This window comes from Bemisia tabaci, chromosome 9, assembly GCF_918797505.1.
Source record: "Bemisia tabaci chromosome 9, PGI_BMITA_v3".
NCBI lineage: Eukaryota > Metazoa > Arthropoda > Insecta > Hemiptera > Aleyrodidae > Bemisia > Bemisia tabaci.
In genome coordinates this window covers 11,063,140-11,083,762 of record NC_092801.1, presented here as the reverse complement: position 1 = coordinate 11,083,762, position 20,623 = coordinate 11,063,140, and the positions used below count along the sequence as shown (strand labels likewise).

Genomic DNA, 20,623 nt, shown 5'->3' with positions numbered 1-20,623 from the left:
ATGTAATTCTTAAATTAAACATGTTCCCTGTGATTGTATTTTTGGGCTTCTACCCAACATATCAAGTACCAATTGTCTCATGGGCCATACCTTGATGTATTGCTGTTAGGTTGGTTTGACGAGGCAATGGCATGCCACAATTAGTTTTTGTACTTATTGACGGGAAAAGGAAGAATAGAAATTTTCGAGAGCGCAGCAACAGAGCTGCGCCACTGTGTATGACATTCTGAATAAGAAAACGGAAATTACATCTACCCAGATAGGGTATGAGTCAGAAACTTATAAAATCCAACAAACAAGTGAGACATTTTGATACTTAGAGAAAATACATGACTCAGTTTTGTTGGAGGTGAAGCCCACATTTCTCATTGAAAGGAAAAGGGTTTATAGGAGAGGGACTAAAAATAAGAAGATCCATATCACATTTCATTTATATATTTACACCAGAAAAGTTCCGTTTCTGAAACTATAAAATAAAAAAATTAAATCATATTACAAAATGAATTCATACATAGTACAATCAATACATATCTTTGCTATTTACATTTTGAATTCGTTTTTTTTATATATAACATTTTCAATGCAAACAAAACAAGAAGGAGAGAAAAAATGTACACTCTCCGAAAATAATGCTTTCAAAACTGGACCTCATCACAAAAAACCAAAAAAATGATAATAAAAAAATAAATGATTGAATGAAGACTTGAATATTGTCATTGATGATAATCCATTATTTTACCGCAGAAATGCCTTTGGGATCTTTAAGTATCTCTCCGTAAAATCATTTTTGTAAAATTACAATGTTCTGATAGTTATTACTAAAGGATTTACCAAGTCTCGAGAAATGATTTTACTCGGCCTAATAAATCCTTTTTATCAGGGTGTAAAAAAATTATGTTGTCTACTCTTCATTTTGTAGGTGTTTTATTTTTGTCAGATTGACAGGAAAGATTGCACTGAAGTTAAGTACTAGGAATTGATTTTTAAGATTTCACACACTTCGAGAAGAACATTAAAACAAGAAAAAATTAATCAATGCAGAAAATACCGATCTCAGCAACAATCCATACAATTTAGAGTAAACTGATTGATTATAGTTCAAAATTTCATGAAATGATTAAACACAGATCTAACGTAATATAACTGATAATTTAACTGATTGGCAAAAATTAAATACTGATTCATTAAGTACACTCAGTGTAATAAATTCGGTACTATTACTGATAATTCTAATGAAAAAAATGACTTATTTATTTTTCAAAAAAAAATTAGGAGCTGATGTGAAAACTGTTGATTTTTTAATTATTTGTTTTGTAGGGTGTTCGAGTAATGGATTAAGGTGCAAAATATATTTGGGCATTTGGTAGCAATCAGTAGTGTTACTAGGAGGAAAGACACCTAATTTTTATTAGTTGTGGGGGGAAAGTAACATTATCCTCTAATTTTCTACAGTCTTTCAGATGTCAAAATACTTTTTACTGCGTCAAAATCGTTTCTAGGACTTCATTATCTTGCCATCAATAATTTGAAAAATCAATCTCATTTAGGGGTAAATCTTTGGACTAATTTCACAGGAAGCACTGCTTTAAACTTAAAAGAATCACAAATTCTTTTTATATGGGTGTTAGGAGTTAATAAGGGACATCCTGCTCAATAGCTTCGATTGGTAGTCCTAAGAGTAGAGTTAATGAAATCATTGGCTGAAAAGCTTGGGAATTCCAAAAGATAGATCTGATAAAAAAAATCTTGATTTGCGAAAACTGAGAACCTCACACACAAGCCTATTGCCTGTTGAGAATTCTTGATGACTTTATTGCACTAAATTTTTACCTTATTTTTTAATTTCGTACTTTTTGCTTTCTCTTATAATTTTGCATATAATGACAATACGACCAACTTTTAAGGGCAACAATTTCATGATTCCTTTCTACTCAGATGAAAGAGTATGTATTTTAAAGGTTCTTCATAAAACATCGCTAGTTGCAAAAAAATTAAGTCTGATTGCAAGAGAGGAGAGAAAAATCGATCATAAGCAGCAATCTATGAGAGTTAAAGGTGTTGTTCTGAGTCGATAACGATTACTACAAATTTGAGAGTAATGGGGTTTTTTAGAATTATCAAAGAAATTGTTGACCCAAAGAGGACACTTTTTACAGCTATGTAACAGTTATTGTAGTTATTTTTTTAAAATATGGAAGTTTCTCAAAATTAACATGTCAGAGGGGGTGAGAAAATGACATTAAACCTCTAAACCCCTATTTTCTTCAGCTTCCCTGATAGAAACCTTATATTCTCAAAGCAATGAACACAATTGCTTACCATTATTCATTTCTTCTTCTCATCTTCATGAAGAGACAATATGTCAGTCTTTAAAAGTTCAACAACAAATTGGTCGACTGAACTGAAATTTCATGCTATTCAGGATGGTACCCATTTTTCCTACCTGTCATTTTCAGAATTCTGCGTAGAATCAGTTTCCATGTCATTTTTTATGTTATAATCTTCCAAAACCTTAAACGTCTAGGTATTCATATGACTATTCAAGGGCATTGCTATTTCAACAGAGTTTTATACAGACATGAGGTCAGGCATTAAAAGGTACCTTTCCCTAGATTTTCACTGAACATTTTGAAAAGATATGCTTACGTGATGATAATAATTCATGGATGATTGTGTAAATAACCTAGCACTTTTCTGAAAAATCTCATCCAGTGCCTGATACTCAAGGTTTAACATTTACTATCTAAGAATTAAAACAATAATTTAAAACAATGACAAATCTATGTACAAGTTAACTATATTATAAATTCTTCGGCGATATTTACAAATAATACATGTATTTATAGATATTATGGAATCATCAGAGAAAGGGAAATGTCTCATTAAAGCTGTCAGTATACAACTTGCACCTCAAGATGAGGGCAAATTGTTCCACGAAATGGCGATGATGTCAAATTTTCCATTGCAAAGTAACAAAAATAAAATAAGTGACTCCTTCAGAGCTGAATGAATTTTGAATGTACTTTTGTCATAACTTGAAAAAAGTTCAAAAGCGCAATCACACCTGATGAGGAATTGTCTTTCAAAGGGAAAAAGTTAAAGAGCAAGAAAACTACTAACTTAACTTTCCAGAAAATCCATGAGTATACGATTGACAGAATAGAGAAGAGGACGCTGCAATCCAATCTATTCAATGAAGAAAAAATAACAGCGTATAGAGAAGAAAAAAAGAATACCAACAAAATATTACATCAAACAGTTTTTAAATAAAATTTATTTTCGTCAAATATGCAGAGATGCAGTTGATATGATTGGTACTCAAATGTTTTACTGAAAAGAAGAAATAGAAAACTATGGTTAGAAGAGTTTTCATTGCGGGCCATATCGATGGGCTTAAAAGATGTCTTCTCAGAGATAAGGTATTCTCTACCTTGAGACACAAAGAGGCTTAACTTGATGGTCATAATTTAATTACATTAACCTACCCTGAAACGTTTTCCCTCCTGCTCATCTATAAATAATCACAAAAATATAACAAATAACAGGAATAATAAAGCCAGATCTATGTATTCAGCAATATTTTACGCTAGTTTGAAGAGAAAACCGGCACTGATTTACCTGTTGTGACAAATAGCGAAAGGATCCTCTCAAAAAGGCTTAAAATACTACAGAAAACAGAAATTCTGCATAAAACAACTATTTCATTCTTTTCTTCTTTAATTAATAAAATAAGTATATCACAGAATAAAGACGACAAAAATCATACTAATACGGTTTACCGTTTCGTCAAGTACAGACAAGAGGAGAAAAGCTGAGCGATTCTCCTTTTTTTGACGGAGAAAGAAAGAGTTGAGCTGTCTTCATTACAGCGTGGACAAAAAGAGAGATTTCCAGGTTATCAAAGGAAGTAATTTAACTTTTATGTCCATAAAAATTGAGGATTCAAAAAACTGAGGCTCAAATTGTCAAAGATTCGGATATTCTGGTTCTATTAATTGATGATCGCAAAATAATTTTCGCTGCGGGAGGTGAAGCATTTTTACATGGATGACTCACCCGCAGAAGGTGTGAAAAGAAGGAAAATCAGTGACATCCATTGAGTCGATAAACTTAGTTTTGCAGAGAATGGCTGTCCTTTGACAGCTTTTTAATGCGTGCAGACTTAGCATGGCAAGACTGGTCTATCTCATGCCTTACAGTCTTTCAAAATATCATAGAGAAAACAAGGCACACTCTTCTTCACAACGCTGGCTTCAAGTGGAAATGGTATAAGCAGCTGCTGAGAAAAAACGTCTAGCTGTGCCATCTCTGTCACAATAGATGAATGATTTTTACGATTGAAGTTGCTTCTCCGCATTACTAAGAGCAACCTCAATTGAGCAATTTTTCGATAGAAGGCAAATAGTGGGTTACGCCCTTTTGATACAGGATGTGTTAGGTATCTAAATCCTAACAATATAAACTGTCCAAAAATATTTATTTTGTGTAAGGTGGGAAATGGCAAATAAAGCCATCAGAATAAAAAACCCGCGGTCGATTCACTCTTTATAATTGCATATAATGTCAAACCGCAAAATAGTAAATCCGGTAAACGCATTCTACGATTATTCAACTTTCGGCTCTACATTACATTTCAGAAAAAAATTTGATGACACAGCCTAAAAAAAGAAGTGAACACCAAATATATTGAACAACAAAAGCGGTTATTGATAAAAGGGTGCAAAGCTGTTCATTTTATACTTGCTAATTCTCAGCAAATATGAGCGGATAATACTTGCAATTCTGGCAAGTCGAATTCGAAAATAGTACTTGAAACTCTGGTTATAATTTTGTAAAAATTAGTCAAACGTTAAAGAGATACAGGGTTAAGAATTTTCGAATGCATTTCTCTCAGAGTTAAATATTTTGCTGCAAAATCTTTTATTGAAAAAATGCTCAATTTTTATAGACAATGACCTACTGTAATGAGAGATCGCAACGGTTGACTTGACAAAGCTTAAACGGAGAGAAGAGCCAGCAACGCATCCATTTGGACTGAGGTTACAGGGGCAGCCAGCGTCTCACGAAAGGTGTGATTTGTCCTGACAGTTAAATTCAGCAAACAACGATCTTTCTCCAAAATTTTCCTACCCGAATAACAAATCAAAGAATTTGATAAAAATAAACAATCTTCTCAGGATTACATTACTTAAGGATATAATGTTCCTCTACTACAAAGGGACAATATGATACATTATAATAATACACACGGTAATAAAATAAAGCAATTCAATCGCAAAGGTAATCTAAACGCTGACTGAACCACGATCTATTTGACCTTCAGGAGTGACCTGAAGGTAAAAATATACAGGCAAACCTCAACAAACACTCGCAACGATGTACAATTTCTTCTACAAAAGAAAAGAACTGTCTGTGTCGACAAAATTAGGAAGCAGAATTTTCAGGAGGGCCAAGTTGTAGTTGTATGTTGGACTTATTGTTAGTTGTACTTCAAAAACTTAAAGCCTCCCCTTATAAAATGACAAACAGGGAGATCCGATCTGTCGTGCTGAGGAAAAACGCCATATGATCATTCAGGAGTTGCCAAATATCCTCCAATTAAATGTTTATTCTCAAGGAGAGCTATGAATATTTCTTCTTGAATCTTCAGATGATTTAGATCTGATACCGAATAAAAATCTCTTAAAAATTGGAGGACGAATATTCACAGATTTTTTCGAAAATTCGTATTTTATAAAAGAAAATTTGGCAATGTCTAAGGCTCATACAGCGTTTTTCCTCAGCACGGGAAAGATGACTTGGATATATGATGTGAATTTTCTAATAAACTTAAACTTGACAAAAAGTTTGTTTTTCATACTTACAGGGGGAATCAATGCAGATTCTGAACATAATATCATTATTGCGGAGAAAAAGAGCGTAGGAAAGAAAAATAAAAAAATAGGCCCTTCAGGTGTAACCTAACGTCACTTTTTGATGGCCCTCATATCAGGGTAGCTCACAAACAGATGCTCGTGATGTCATGATAATAATGGAGATGAGTGTGAAAACGGAGCCCTCATCGCAGAAAAATTCTGCTTCCCAATTTGAGCAGGAAGGAACAAAGCCACATTAGCTTTTGCCTTTGACCGAACAAATTACTTTTTTACGACAGAAAGTTTGTGCAGATTCCTTTGAAAATTTTAAGGGATTTGCTTCGTACTATGCAGTAAGTTCACTGGAATTTGCACGAAAATCACAACTGTTTTCATATAAAATAAAAAATTGCCCACTTTAATTTGGCAATAGATGATGTGGCTTGGTTCCTTTCTGCTTCATCGACAAATGAGGGCCTTGGAAGACAAGGCGAATAAGAGCAATTTTTGGAAAAATTCAGATATTAATGATCCCAAGTAAAACTAGTCTTCACGCACATTCTGTGAAAAATTCGCTCCCAAGTTCCAATTTTTGAGCATCAAAAAGTCAGTTTGATCTTTCTTTCCGCCATAAGGATCCATGTAATTTCGAAACTTCTAAAACGTGTTTCTCGAAATAGCAAAAACTGCACTTCTGCGCCTTGTCCTCCAAGCCCCTCAGTAATGATGTTGCATGTGTGAGGAATTTGCGATTTGACTATTGATTCTTATGTAAAAGTTCGCAAGAAACACGATTGTCCCACTGGTTTTCTCTGAAATCAACTCCCAAGCTCAAAAAAAGCTCTCAAAGTTAAGGCCGAAATGGCCGGAGATATCCCACGCTATCCTGAGAGTCCACCTCTACATCAAGGCAATCTCTCCATGCAAAGATGGGGAGCAAATACATTAGCAGTGATGCCGTGTTTTCAATTTTGGAGTCCCCTAATAAAGCGGCAGCCTGTCAATGCATTTGCTCCCTATCTTTGCATGGAGAGTTTGTCTTGATGTAGACGTGGACTCTCAGGATAGCGTGGGATATCCCCTCCATTTTGGCCTCAACTTGAGAGCTTTTGTGGAGCTTGGGAGTTGATTTCAGAGAAAACCAGTGGCACCATCGTGTTTCTCGCGAGCTTTTACCTGAGAATTAATAGTCAAATCGCAAATTCCTCACACATACAACATCTCCATTTTGCTTCCCAATTTTTCAAACCAAATCGATGATGTTAGATGGAGTGATTCATGTTATGGAGTGAGCTGCGTATGCTAGGCGCAGGTTTCATTCGAAATCGAGGTCTGCGAGAAATGGCCGAGCACCGAGGAGGTTTGTGCAGGAAAATCGTAACAAGTCATAGAGAGCTGGGTGCGGAGTGTCGCGAACTTCCGCTATGTCTTACAGGATACTACAGGAAGCCGAACAACAACTGCTACTCCCGCCTTTACTCTTCTGACGTTGATCTGTAACCAAGAAAAAAATAACATAAATCAATCGACTTTCCAACTAGATAAAGCAATGGAGCTGGCAAAAAAACAGTTCTTTTACAGTACTTTTTCAGTATTCCAAAGAAATTCAGTAACTCCTTTTACTAAAATATTCAGTACTTTTTCAGTGCTTCATATTGAAGAAATTCAAACATTTTCAAAAATTTGAATTAATCGCTCAAATTGCGACAAAAATGTAAAAATTCTGGACCGTCATGACAGCACTAGGAGCTGTGAGCTTACAGACTGGCACAGCTCGTGGTATGGCTATTGGTATCACGTGCTTTTGAAGGCGCTCTATTGCCAAGAATTAATCACAACACCTGAACAGGCCCTGCTGAGGCGCTGAGGGCTGAATTTAACCAATAACCGATCATCACTCAAAGGACGAAATTACAACTTCATCCTAAAAAATCCGGGACTTTCGAAAATTCCGAGTAAAGTTCCGAGATTCAGAATTGATGCCGGGAAATGTCAGCACTGACAAGATTATCTTAAAAATTATCTGAATCTGTCCAAGATTAGTTAAGGGGCTTGGAGGACAAGGTAGAAAGAACTGCACTTACGCGCCTTGTGCAACAAGCCCCTCACTGAAAAAAATTCTCGGCGTTTTTACGAAGGTCCGTTGGTACCTTTACCATCTCACTTTTTTTACCGGTTATTTATAATTTTACCAAGACAGACTGGTAAGCATACCTAAAAACAGGTATTTTTACCGTTTTTTTCCAGGTAAGAATATCACTTTTATTGGTAATCAATTCCCGGTAACTTTGCCATTTTATCTCGGTAATACTACCACAGTCGATAAAATATATTGTTATATCGTTTTTACCAAGGTCCAGTAAAATTACCGAGAAAGTTCAATAATTTTACCGAGATTGCTCAGTAAAATTACCAATTCCCTAAATGATAATTTTACCAAGAAAAAACTGCGATCAAATAGGACCCTGAATTCTTGGCAATTTTGCCCTTTTCTTGGTAAATACACAGAGATTTTTTTTCAGTGCTCAATTAAGGTTCACAATTTTTCCGTATGTTCTAAATTTTCCCGAACTGCAGATATCTTGACGACTGCGACTTATTGAGCCGATATTAAGTCCCCGTTCCAACCCAAGTTGCGGCGTTGACGATTGGTATAAAAAAATCCCAAATTTCCCACGTAAAGCCAACTATTATTGCACGCGAAGCGACAACGAAGATCGATTGATTTGCCGCGGGGGTCCTCTGAGTTCGATAGACGCTACCGGAGAGGGGGTGAGGGGGGGGGGGCGAGGGGGCAAAATGAATTAGCGGCAAGTTTCGTCAACTTCAGCGCGTTCGCTACTCCCCCCCCCCCTTTCAGGATTTTTCGGAGTCAATTTCGTAGCCGTTGTTGACTCGGGTCTCCGGAGTTGCCAAGTCGTCATCGATTGCTCATCGATTCGATGGACTGTCGGAACTATCGAATACTGCCGTGATGACGGAAGAGAGCAGTAAGTGCAGAAATGAAGTTTTGAGAAAACGGGCTCAGGAGCGGCTGACCGGAACATTGTATTGAAAAAAGCTTCCGTCCTCTGTCAAAATGCCACTGATCGTCCGAGAGACTCCTAGAAATCGTTTGGATGATTAAAAATCGATCGATTATATTTCCATTACATAAAAACATATTTTCCATTTTCATGCCAGCGGGGCGATTATTGAAACTATGTCAGCCCGACACAACAAGACATAGCCCTATCTTAATCATGCAATATATCGCAATACGATGTCTTATCGGGCTGGTTTAAATTTCAATAATCGGCCCGCAGGCTATTTGAAGGCAAGAAAGCCGTAAGTGCTATCTTTTGCATGCTTTCGCGGTTGCGTTTTAGGACACACAACAAACACATTCTCAGATAAGAAATTGGCAGAAAAGGGAGGCACTTTACTTGAATGGAATGTTTTCATTGGCTCGCTGGAGGAATATCGTCACTTACTGCTGTCTTGCCTGAAAGTACGTCATTTTTGGCGCACTTACGGCTTTCTCACACGACTCGTTTTGAAACAATTCGAATGAATTTCGCTGTTTTAGCTATTTCGGTGATTTCATTGAAACGAGATTAGACGAATTTTGAAGGAGACTTCATTTCGAAAATTTGACCCTTACCGCTCTCTTCGCTATTCTGCCGTGATACCTAGCGAAGAGAGCAGTAAGTGCAATAATGAAGTTTTGAGAAAATGGGCCTAGACGCTTCTGAGTGGAACATTTTACTGAAAGAAGCCTCCGTTCTTTGTCAAATCACCGTTTTCATTGGCTTTCCGGAAGAATAATGTCGCTTACTGCTGTCTTGCCTGACACTACGTCATTTTTTGCGCACTTACGGCTTTCTCATACGTCTCGTTTTGATACAATTAAGATGAATTTTGCTGTTTTAGCGATTTCAGCGATTTCATCTGAAAGGGTTTAGACGAATTTTGAAGGAAACCCGATTTCGAAAATTTGACACTTACTGCTCTCTTCGCTATCGCGTGAAAATGTTCATATCGATTTGGGCGCTCCAGGTTTGACGCCATGCTCCAGGGATTCATCCGCCACTAGTATAAAGGCCAGTGGCGATTCTTCAATGTTCCACTGAAATTGTAAAGGAAAATTTCACGAAATGTTGCGTGAAATTTCAAATTTCTATTCTTCAATCAATTTTCTATCTCGTTAGTCTGAGCGCTGACTCCTGAAAATAACTTCCCTACAAAAGGCGCGATTGCGACGCGAGCAGACTCGATACGATGCAGTGGCGTGGCGTGAGTTGCGATATATCGATTGTTGTGCCATTTAAATCTACGGTAAAGAATCGATTATTAAGGTGTTCGCTGCGAACACCCTGTTTATCGATCTTTTTCCATAGATTTAAATGGCCGATCGATCGATACATCGCAAAGCACGCCACGCCACTGATACGATGACGAACGGCCCCAAAAAACCCAGAACTCCGGTCCCGGAGCCCAAATTTGGCGTCTTGCGAGCGAGGCGCCACACAGTGGATCGGGTCAGGTGGGAGAGGTCCGACAATATTCGGAAACTTTAAAAGCTTATAACTCCGTCCAAACGAAACTTCGAGGTCTAAAAGTGGCTCCAATGGTTTCCTCGTTGAATTTTCTTATAAAAGCACTCCTTACAGTTTAAAATGTGACGAAATTAACGTCCAAATTTGAAGTTTCAGTCGAGAATTTCATGTCCATGATTGACTCGATCCACTGTGCGACGGGGGGCTTTCTCCGGCCTGCTCCCAGCGTCTGCCCCGTCCACAGTTGTCGAATCGCGCAGAAAAAAACCCTTCTCGCCTCCGTTAAACATCGAAAAAGTCGCCAAACCTGGCAGCCTCGCGAGGCCATGAGCTCGTGACGTCGCACTCGTCTCGTATTCTTGCGCCTTTTAAAGACGGGGGGGGGGGGGCGAAAGGGCCCCCCCCCCTCAATCATGAGTATCGCGGGACGAGAGTCGAGGAGTTAGCGCGAGGCGATGGAAATCGATGCGTTTCCGATGGCTGGTTGACGATCAGGCCCTAGAAATCGGCCGCATGGCTGATTGCAATGGAGCACAAATCAAAGCATCATAAGCTAAAATTCCTCATTAGAAATGGATTCAATGGACCAATAGACAAGGTACGAATTTAAGCATTCTAATACATGTTTCTTGACCAGAATTTCACGCAGAACACGATTCGCGCAACGAAAATTACCGAAATCAACTCCTAACGAAGATATCAACGTTTATATTTCACATTGGTTACGAGGAGTTTGAACTGCCCGCTCACAAGAAACTCAAAGCTCTACGTGAGTCAAATCGTGCACTAGAACGGTTCCAGCAAGCTTCTCAATCAAGCGATGTTCATTTCCCACCACGTGCTGTTCAAACTATAAACAACTTGCGATAGCTGAGCTAAAGCGTCAAGATTAAGGTTGCCAGATTTTTATATCGCAGAGACTGTCATGATAAAGTTTAGCGCGCGATGTGAGTCACGTAGAGCATTGAGTTTTCATGAGCGGGTGGTTTGAATTCACGCATCAAGAATCAGTATTTATCTTCGTAAGGAGTTAATTGCGATAATTTTTGTCGTGCGCATCGTGTTCTACGCGAAATTTTAGTTACGAAACATTTATCAGAATGCTGAAATTCGTACCTTGTCTAGTGGTCCATTCCTCATTGGAAATGGATCCAGTTGGAGGCGATTCGTTCCGGGGTTGGGGCGGGGTTGGACAGCAGGCCGCTTACGGAAATTGATAGATAAGCCGATAGACAAAGAAGACAAAGAAAAAATGGAGCGATCCTATTGGTGGAAGCAGCGGACTGATCATTTAAATGCGTTTGCGTTTACCAGTGTCATTTTTGGTAACAATTTCAAACTTATTTATTTCCACTGTAGTCATACAGTGTTTGTCTTCCTTTTGTCTTCTTTGTCTACAGCTTTGTCTATCAATTTCAATAATCGGCCCGCAGGAGGTGTTAGCAATGAGTGAACGAAGGAGAAAAGTCGTAGACTAACTGCATTAATACAGTGTTTTGGCTAAATAAGTTTATAATTGGGCTGATTATTGAAATTGATAGACAAAGCTATGGACAAAGAGGACATAGGGAATATGAAGTGATCCGATTGGTTGAAATGGGTGGATCCTATGGACTAAGAGAGAAAATGATAGACTAAATATCGGGTCTCTCGTGGGTTGCCGTTAGTTAGTCTATGACCAAACTCCTTTGTCTTTTGCATCCACCCGCTTCCACCAATAGGATCCCTCCATATCCCTTTTGTCTTCTTTGTCTATCAACTTCAATAATCGGCCCGCAGGAGGTGTAAGCAATGAGTGGACAGAGGAGATAAGTTATAAAACTAAGTAAATGCAACCTACGAGAGACCCTATCGTTGGACCATAATTTCCCCCTCACTGAAAAAAATTTTCGGTCAAACTAGCCGAATGTTCCTTATCATCCCAACTTTTCAATTTGTCAAACCGAACATCAACGGTAAAGTGACCTGACGAATTAAAGTTAGGTCATTAGAACCGAACGTTCGGTTACACGAACCGAAAGTTCGGTTACACGAACGAAAGTTCGGTTTGCCGGTCCGAATAGTTGGGATGATATGGAACACGAACGTTCGGTTCATGGGACCGAACTTTTTTCAAGTGAGTGACAACAACCGTTGCAACCAATACGATAGCTCCATTTTCCTTTGGCCATCTTTGTCATTAGTTTTGTCGATCGATTTCAATAATCTGCAACCCGATGGCGAGTGATAAATCTTTTGTCGATAAACTTTGTCGATAAAATTACTATGACGATAAATTGCATGGAGCTAGTAAAAAATATTGGTAGATTTTTACTTTCCGACCAAATAAACGAGGCTCTAAACCAGGAGTTACCAACAACCGAAGACTGACCCGGCACACAGTGGGTCGAGTCGATCAGAGAGATCGGAAATGAAATTTTGGACTAAAACTGGAAATTTTGATGTTAATTTCGTCGGATTTTAAATTTTTAGGGTTGCCTCTAGTAGCAAATTTCACTAGAAGACCAATGGAACCAATTTTAGAACCTAAAAGAATTGAAAAAGCGGAGTTATCGGCGTTTAAAGTTTCCAAATTTTGTCCGACCTTTCCTATTGGCTCGAATCACTGTGCGGCGGCATTAGCGGGAGGCGCGGAGGGCCAATTTCACCGCGGGCTGACCTCAAACTCTCGACTCGGCCAGCTCCGTGCACCGCTAAAACCACCTATCTCCATTGTCTTCCCCTTGCACTTACGCGTTTCTAACCGAGGGGGGCCGAGGAGCCTCGATGACTCGACCAAGCGCGAGCTTTGTATCCAGCCGGCCACTGGCAGTACTGGCACACAATGAGCCAAAATAGGAGAGGCTAGACATGATACAGGGACACTTTAAAGGCATGCGTCTTCCTTAATTTGAAACGAGGGATTTCAAAAGTGGTTACATCGATTTTTCCGTTGAGAATACTGTAAGAAACACCCCTTGAAATTGATAATGCAAAAAACTAAACCGAGGTTGCAAGTTTTCTTGGATTTCAAAATCCTACGACTTATTCGTGATTTCGAAGGTTTAATTAGAATTCAAGAACTAAGGGGAGGATTTCTAATTTTCGCCAATAGAGCGTATGAATGCGGTAGAAAATGGTACAATTTCAAGGCTGGAGTGAAGAGTTTTAAGGTTCCACAGCAAATTCCTTAACTTTTCGGAGTTCGAAGATATTTCCTGGTTTTGGAATAAACCGTCAAAATTTGACCATCTCCCAGGCATTTGATATAATACCGGATTTGACTAATTGCCTACGCTGAACCAGATATAGCTCCTACTTGCGCTAAACGTACTCCATTGCTGTCGTGTCAAGGAAAAACGCCGTAAGAGCCTTCAGGCGTTGGCAAATTTCCTTAGACAAACCACTAACTTTCAGGCAAATTTGTGAATATACATCTTCCAATTTCGCAAATAATTTTGTTTGTATTTTTATCGAAAAATCCTGAAAATCTCAGAGAAAAATATTCACGACTTTCCTCAAAAATGAACATTTCATCGAGGGAAATTTGGCAACTCTCGAATGTTCGTACGGCGTTCTTCCTTAGCACGGCAGTACGATTTCCAGCGCATCTGTGAAGACACTCATATTGTCGCGTCGCAAAGATAGGGGCTACTTAACTTTCATGTGGGAGGGATCGAAGTTGCTTGCACAACACATATTTCATACTTACGCTGCGGAGAGGGCACTCGGAGAAGCCTGCCCTGATCCTCCTTAAAGGGGTTCCATGGACCGGGCAAAATCCCGAATCACTGAGGAAGGATAGCTAAGAAGCAAAGTGATAACGGCAAAACAAAAGATCCCTCGCTGATTGGAGGCACAATAAAGTCAGCCAATAAAGTTCCAACACCCAACGCTCACTGGGATGGCCTCCGACTGTGCTAACCCGCTCTCCAACGGAGCTAGGAGACAAGTTTCAGATCAAGCAAAGAGTGAACCAGATTGAGATGCATCGGTTTGAGTTGGGAAATTTTGCATCATTGAGCAAAACGATCTTGGGATAACGATTTTGAGTTTAAAAACTCACTAAAAACGGGCAGCGCTATCTGGCGGTATGGCGAGGAGTTAGAGGTTGATTGTGTGAGTAAACTGAAAGCGTCAAGTCACTATCGGAATACAGCTTATCAGATGTTTTAAGATGGCGCGGCGGCGGGGACTGTGGTACAGAGGGCATACACGAGGTGGACTTGCGTTGTCATGCTGCCGTGATAGCGAAGAGAGCATAAATGCAGATATGAAGTTGGAAGGAAACGGGCTCAGCTCAGAAGCTTCTGACCGGAAAATTTTATTGAAAGGAGTCTCCGTTCCATGTCAAAATTGTCAAATTCACTGATCGTCCGAAAGACTCCTAGAAATCATTTGGATGATTAAAAACCGACCGATTTTAAATCAATTGCATAAGAAGGGTATTTTTCATTTTCATGCTAGGCTAGTTTAAGGCAAGACAGCCGCAAGTGCTATCTTTTGCATGCTCTCGTGGTTGAGTTTTGGACACACAACAAACACATCTTCAGGTTAGAAATCGGCAGAACAGAGTGGCACTTTACTTGAAAGCACTGATTTCATTGGCTCTCTGGAGGAATAAGTCACTCACTGCTGTTTAGTCTGAAACTACGTCATTTTTGGCGCACTTACGGCTTTCTCATTAGTCTCATTTCATGAAAATAAGATGAATTTCGCTGTTATAAAGTGTGTTGTTAGCGATTGGTAGGGAACTCGATTTCGAAAAAGTTACACTGACGCCGTACATGCATTCAGGCGTTGCCATATTTCCTTCATTAGAAGACGAATTTACACAGGGAAAATTGTGAATATATATCCTCCAATTTTTCAGACGATTTTGCTCGCAATTTAATCTAAAACATCTGAAACTTTTAGGGGAAAATATGCATAAGTTTCTTCAAAAATACATGTTCAACTCGCGGAAATTCGGCAACGCTCGAATGTTCGTACGGCGTTCTTCCTTAGTTTTCAAGAGCTCAAAACCAACCCTCCGAGTTCTAATAAAGCTTTCAATGTTGAGCGGAACGGGGGGGGGGGGGGGGGGGGGGGGGTTTAGTTTGGGTTGAGCTCAGCAATTTCGAGAGATTCCAGAGTTGGCACCGGACGAAGTTTGGAGGGCAAAAAATCTGAGGAAAAAAGTGACGGACGTAATTTACAGACAACTCCTGGGTGTGGAACACGCCACCCCTTCCTTGACGCCGAAAGGGTGACTAAATCGCCACGACGCCACTGCCCCAGATTTCCATCCCTCACCCCCGAGAGTCAGGGGGCAGTTAAAATCCCACCCTACGACCGACCGACCCTGTCGATCGACCTTTCCGCGAAGCCGAGGGGTATGATTAGAGGGTGGTGGCGCGCGACCTTGACTTGCCACGCCGACCTTTACCGCACCCCGAACCCCCCTCACGCTCGGCGGTGCCGTGCTGAGGAGAAACGACGTATGAGCCTTCCGCCGTTGCACATTTCCTTCGATAAAACGCGAAATTTTGGGAGAGACCTGTCGATACACGGTGTGTCTAGTTTTTTTTCATTTTGGGAAATCCTGATTTTTAACTGCTAAATTCTGATTTCATAATTTTTTCGAAACCTTATCATTTGCGGAGAAAAATTGACGGACGGATAATGGATGATTGACGGGAAATGAGCGGATGGCCGACTTTTCTCAAATCCTGATTTTACGACCGATTTTTCCTAAAATCCTGATGAAATCGGGATTAAATGGACCGCGTTAAACAGAAAGGAACCAAGCCACATCAGCTATTGCCAAATTTAATTGGCTAACTTAATTTTTTACATGTAAACAGTTGTGCGGATTTTGGTGCAAATTTCAGTTAATTTTCTCCATAGTGCGAAGCAAATTCCTTAACATTTTCAAAGAGATAAGCACAAACGTTTACTCGTGAAAAATTAAATTGCCCAGTTAAAATTGGCAATAGCTGATATGTCTTGGTTCCTTTCTGTTGAACGCGGTTCAAATCTTGATTGACCTCAAATCGTGATAGAATCAGGAACATCCTGACGCTAGACACCCTGCTGTTTTTACCCGACCAGCGAGTTATTCGAGAGTATTTTTTTAATTTTGAAAACATCCTGATATTTTTCCTAAAATATTTTATAAAATGATTCCTGAGTTTTTCCATTTTGAAAATTCCTGATTTCTATCTGATTTTTCTCGTAAAAACTACATTTATTGCATAAATGCAGGCGGTAAAACTTAATTTTCTGACTAAGTACGTGGGAGAAAAATATCCTGAATAAAAACGTCCGATTTTGTCCGATGTTCCTGATTGTAATATGATCGGGCCAAAAATTTCCTGATATTATGTGTCCAATTTTCCGGCTTCTCCAAGATGCTAGACACTCTGCCGACGGTAGATACCCTATTTCAATATTCCATGGGAAGAAATTTGGCAACATCCAGATGCACATACCATCACCTTCCAGGCAAAGTATCACAAGCGTCATGCGACGTTTAAAAATTTCCGCCGCCATTTTATTTTTTTACAGACAAATTGTTCAACGAAGCTGTCCGAAAATTTCACTGAATTTTCTTTGTGCTGCGATAAAATTTAGTGAAATTTCCAAACAGATTCCAATCCAACAATTTTCAGTAAAGAAATAAAATGGCGGACGGAAATTTTTCAAACGTCGCATGGCGCTTGATGATACTTTGCCTGGAAGGTGACGATACGCCGTTTTTCCTATAGTACCGCTAATCCTCCTCCTCGGTTTCGGAGCGACGGACTACCGTGCCGTGACCCACCCCGCCACCCTCGAGTGAGAAAATGTGCACGCACTTAATTACCCGCTCCGAATTTCGTACTCGATCCCGAGAAGGAGGCGGGGGGGGGGGCGCGAGGGGCCCGAAATCCAATTATGAAAGGGGAACATGTGATACAGGGGAGACGGGGACCTAGAACCGAGGACTCAGCGTGATAGACGGCGACACTGCACTTTCGGCCGCCCCTCCTGACAAAACGACGTAACCGCAATACGCGGTGAACCCAGTCGTCCGCATTAATCATGTGCTATCCGAGGTCATCGCTGAAGGCAGTTACGCTGATTTGTCGGGCCGAGCAGACGGACCCAACCACGTGCCGCGGACCGGACCCTCGGATTTCACGACCGTCTTGCGTTCTTCGGATCTGTGCTTTGACTGCTTTCACTTTCTCGATAATTTTTTTTTCGTTTCTTCGTCTGTTGCTGTGTTGTTTTGTTCTTTCTATTTTTTTAGAATTTAGGAAATGAAATTCCCTGACATTTCCTGTATTTCCACTTGACACATTTTTGAGCTCGATAGAAAACCCTGACAATTGAAGATAGTGACGGGCAATGGCATATGGTCGTATTTGAAAAATAGTGTAGATGATCTCTAACGGACTAAAATTCCTTGTTTAAAAAGTCTTAAAATCTCATTTTGAGACAGCAACTGAAGGTGATTTAACAAATTTTTCCCTGACATATGTTCGTCGTTGTTCCCGACGTTTCCCGGTTTTCCCTGAACTGTAGCACCCTGTAGACCACCATAATTATGGAGATTCCGTACTGCTGTCTTTCTCTTGATTGCCCGCCAATCTACGCGCGAATGAATTTGGGAGGACTGAATGGTGGCTTGATTGTGGAAGTCATCACGCGGCAAAATTCAGGCAAACCCAATTCCCAGCAACCATCGGGACTAACGGTGAATTTGTCTCTGAACAATTCGAGTAGGATTTTGATCCACATCTGGATGCAGATAACTCGGAATTATGCTACATTATCCGCCGTTGGGCGCATGACTGTTGATTTGCCACATTCAGCTGCTATAACTTCAGCGTGTGATTGCGGCGAATGAGTGGAAAAGTTACTTGTCTTGGGTCAGAGACAAGAGACCCTCCACTAGTATCTTGGCCTATGGTTGGAAGTATTTTACTTTCGGGACTTTCGCATTTACTGTTGACTTACCTACATGGTTGATGTTCAACAACGTGTTGGTCAGGATTCGTGCCAAAAAGTTTTGTAAAAACAAGCCGAAAATGGCGAGTTTGGGAAAACTTGTTTGGGCTCATGACGTCCCCCGCAGCTCATCTCAGTCGACCATGTAGGTAAGTCAAACAGCCGAAAATAGGGTGATGACTGTTGCTCCCTAATTAATTGTCCATAAGGAATTGGTGAAACCCCAAAAGTAAAAGCTTCCACCTGTCGCCCGCTAGGACGGCAGTGGAGGGTCTCTTGTCTCTGCTTTTGGTTGTCGACGCTGATTTTGCCGTATAATGACACCTGAGAAATTGAATAAGAGGGGGGGGAGGGTGTCCTTACCGTGTGAGTTTGGCTCCGGGAGGGTTTCCCGGGCGACGATGGTGCATGACTGTGGTTTTGTGAGGGGGAGCCCGAGGGCGTCCCGAGGGTCACGTTGCTGTGGAGGAAAAGCGCCCTTGGAATTGAGCCGCAGGATTTCCGCCCGCGCCACCGCCTTCGTCCGACCAGTCTTGCAACACACAAAGCCGCACAAAAGCGTCAGAGACAGAGAACAATACCAAAAGAAACAAAAAGAAAAAAAGAAAAAAAAAAAAAAATACCTCGCAAAAGAAAAAACGAGAAAAAACCCCGAGCAGATAGACTCGAGGAAAATCGTGCATTCGTCACTCGCTGCTCTAGAAGATTGTTGCCGGTCGTTCGAGGATTTTCCCGCTTTCCCGACCTGCCGTGCTTGTAAGGAAAAACGCCGTATGAACCATCAGGCGTGTGCATTTTTCCTTGCGATAAAACACGGAATTTCCTGGCGAACTTTATGAATATTATTCCATTCGATTTTCAGATAATTGTGTGCGGCAAATTTCATCTAAGGTCATAGTGTGAAAATTTCAGGACAAATCAATTTCAATTTCAAAAACAAAACATTTTACGAAGGAGAAACTTGCAAACCACCTCGAATATTGTACGAGCGTTTTTTCATTTAGCAGAACGGCCAGCGTATAGCCTAGGGTGTCCAGTTTTTCTCGCATTTTGGGATATACTGATTTGCCTGATTTTCGAAACTTCGCTAAATTCTGATTTCATATTTTGCTCCCAAATCACTGACTTTACTGGAGAAAATTAATGGACGAATGACGGATATAGTTACGGAGAAAAAAAGCGGACGGCGACTTTTCTCAAATCTGATTTTACGACGATTTTTCTTAAAAAATCCTAATTTTTGAAATCAGGTATTAACATCCTGACTCAGACTCTAATCCTGATAGCATCGGGAAAATCCAGACGCTAGACACCCTGTCGTACAGTTGTGCTAGAAGATAACGCCGTTTAAACATTCGTAAGTTGCCAAATTTCCCTCGATGTAAAATGTTTATTTTTGAGGAAAGTTATGGATATTTTCCCTTGAAATTTTTCCAGATAATTTAGGATCAAATTGAGGAGAATGAAAAGGAAATGAAAGAACAATTCATTTCCTTTTAAATGAAGACAAGTTCACTACATTAGCTTAAAAATCGCAAATTTATGAAGGTTTAACACAAATAAAAAATATCAACCCCCTATTAATTTTAGCATGGATTTTTCCTCTTGAGAAGAAACTCTTCAAACACTATTTTCTAAAAACCACAAGGGCTTGCATTAGCGTGACAACAAAAACGACTTCGAAACACTGTTCAGGAGTTGTCTGATTGCTTAGAGAAGAATAACTCGAAAAGGTAATTTGGGTAGTCTTCGCGATATGTCGAGGATTTCTGCGCTGAGATTTTGCTTGTTCAGACTTCCACGGCGTATGTGCTTGCGGTTTTTTCTGTGAATCTCATCTAAAGAATGAGAACCACCCAAATTTAATTCTGTGTTTTCGGTATGAAATAGGCTAAAGAACTTGAGTAAGAACAAACCTTTTTTTTATATACTACCGAAAACAAAGAATTAAATTTGAGGCGGGAAATCAGTGTTCTGAACTCAAACCCACAATCACTTGCTCGTGTAGTCCGACTTTAGCAAACCTCAGGGCAGAAGTCTCGACATATCGCGAGTCGACTCAAATCTCGATGTTTTGGTTGTGTTTGCAATCAGGACAACATATAACATCAGAGATAATCGATTTTACTCTCTCGCGTTACAATTACGGCACAAGTCCATAACGAACAGGAATCTACGGATGTCGCTTTCGCAATTATTTCGAGTTATGATCGAACTAGTGATCTAGCTGCTTGGTGCCAGAAGTTGCGGTCGATATGATATACACGTGGATAT

The 20,623-nt window shown here is 40.0% G+C and overlaps 1 protein-coding gene across 1 annotated transcript in view; it reads right to left on the bottom strand.

Moving 5' to 3' along the window:
* Nucleotides 1-419: 419 nt before the first annotated feature.
* Nucleotides 420-20,623, bottom strand: part of UBL3 (ubiquitin like 3) — a 200,464-nt gene continuing 180,260 nt past the window's right edge. Inside the window, exon 4 of the mRNA XM_072304020.1 lies at nucleotides 420-7,349. Coding sequence (XP_072160121.1) covers nucleotides 7,285-7,349 — 65 coding nt within the window. The 3' untranslated portion in view covers nucleotides 420-7,284. The remainder of the gene's footprint in view (nucleotides 7,350-20,623) is intronic.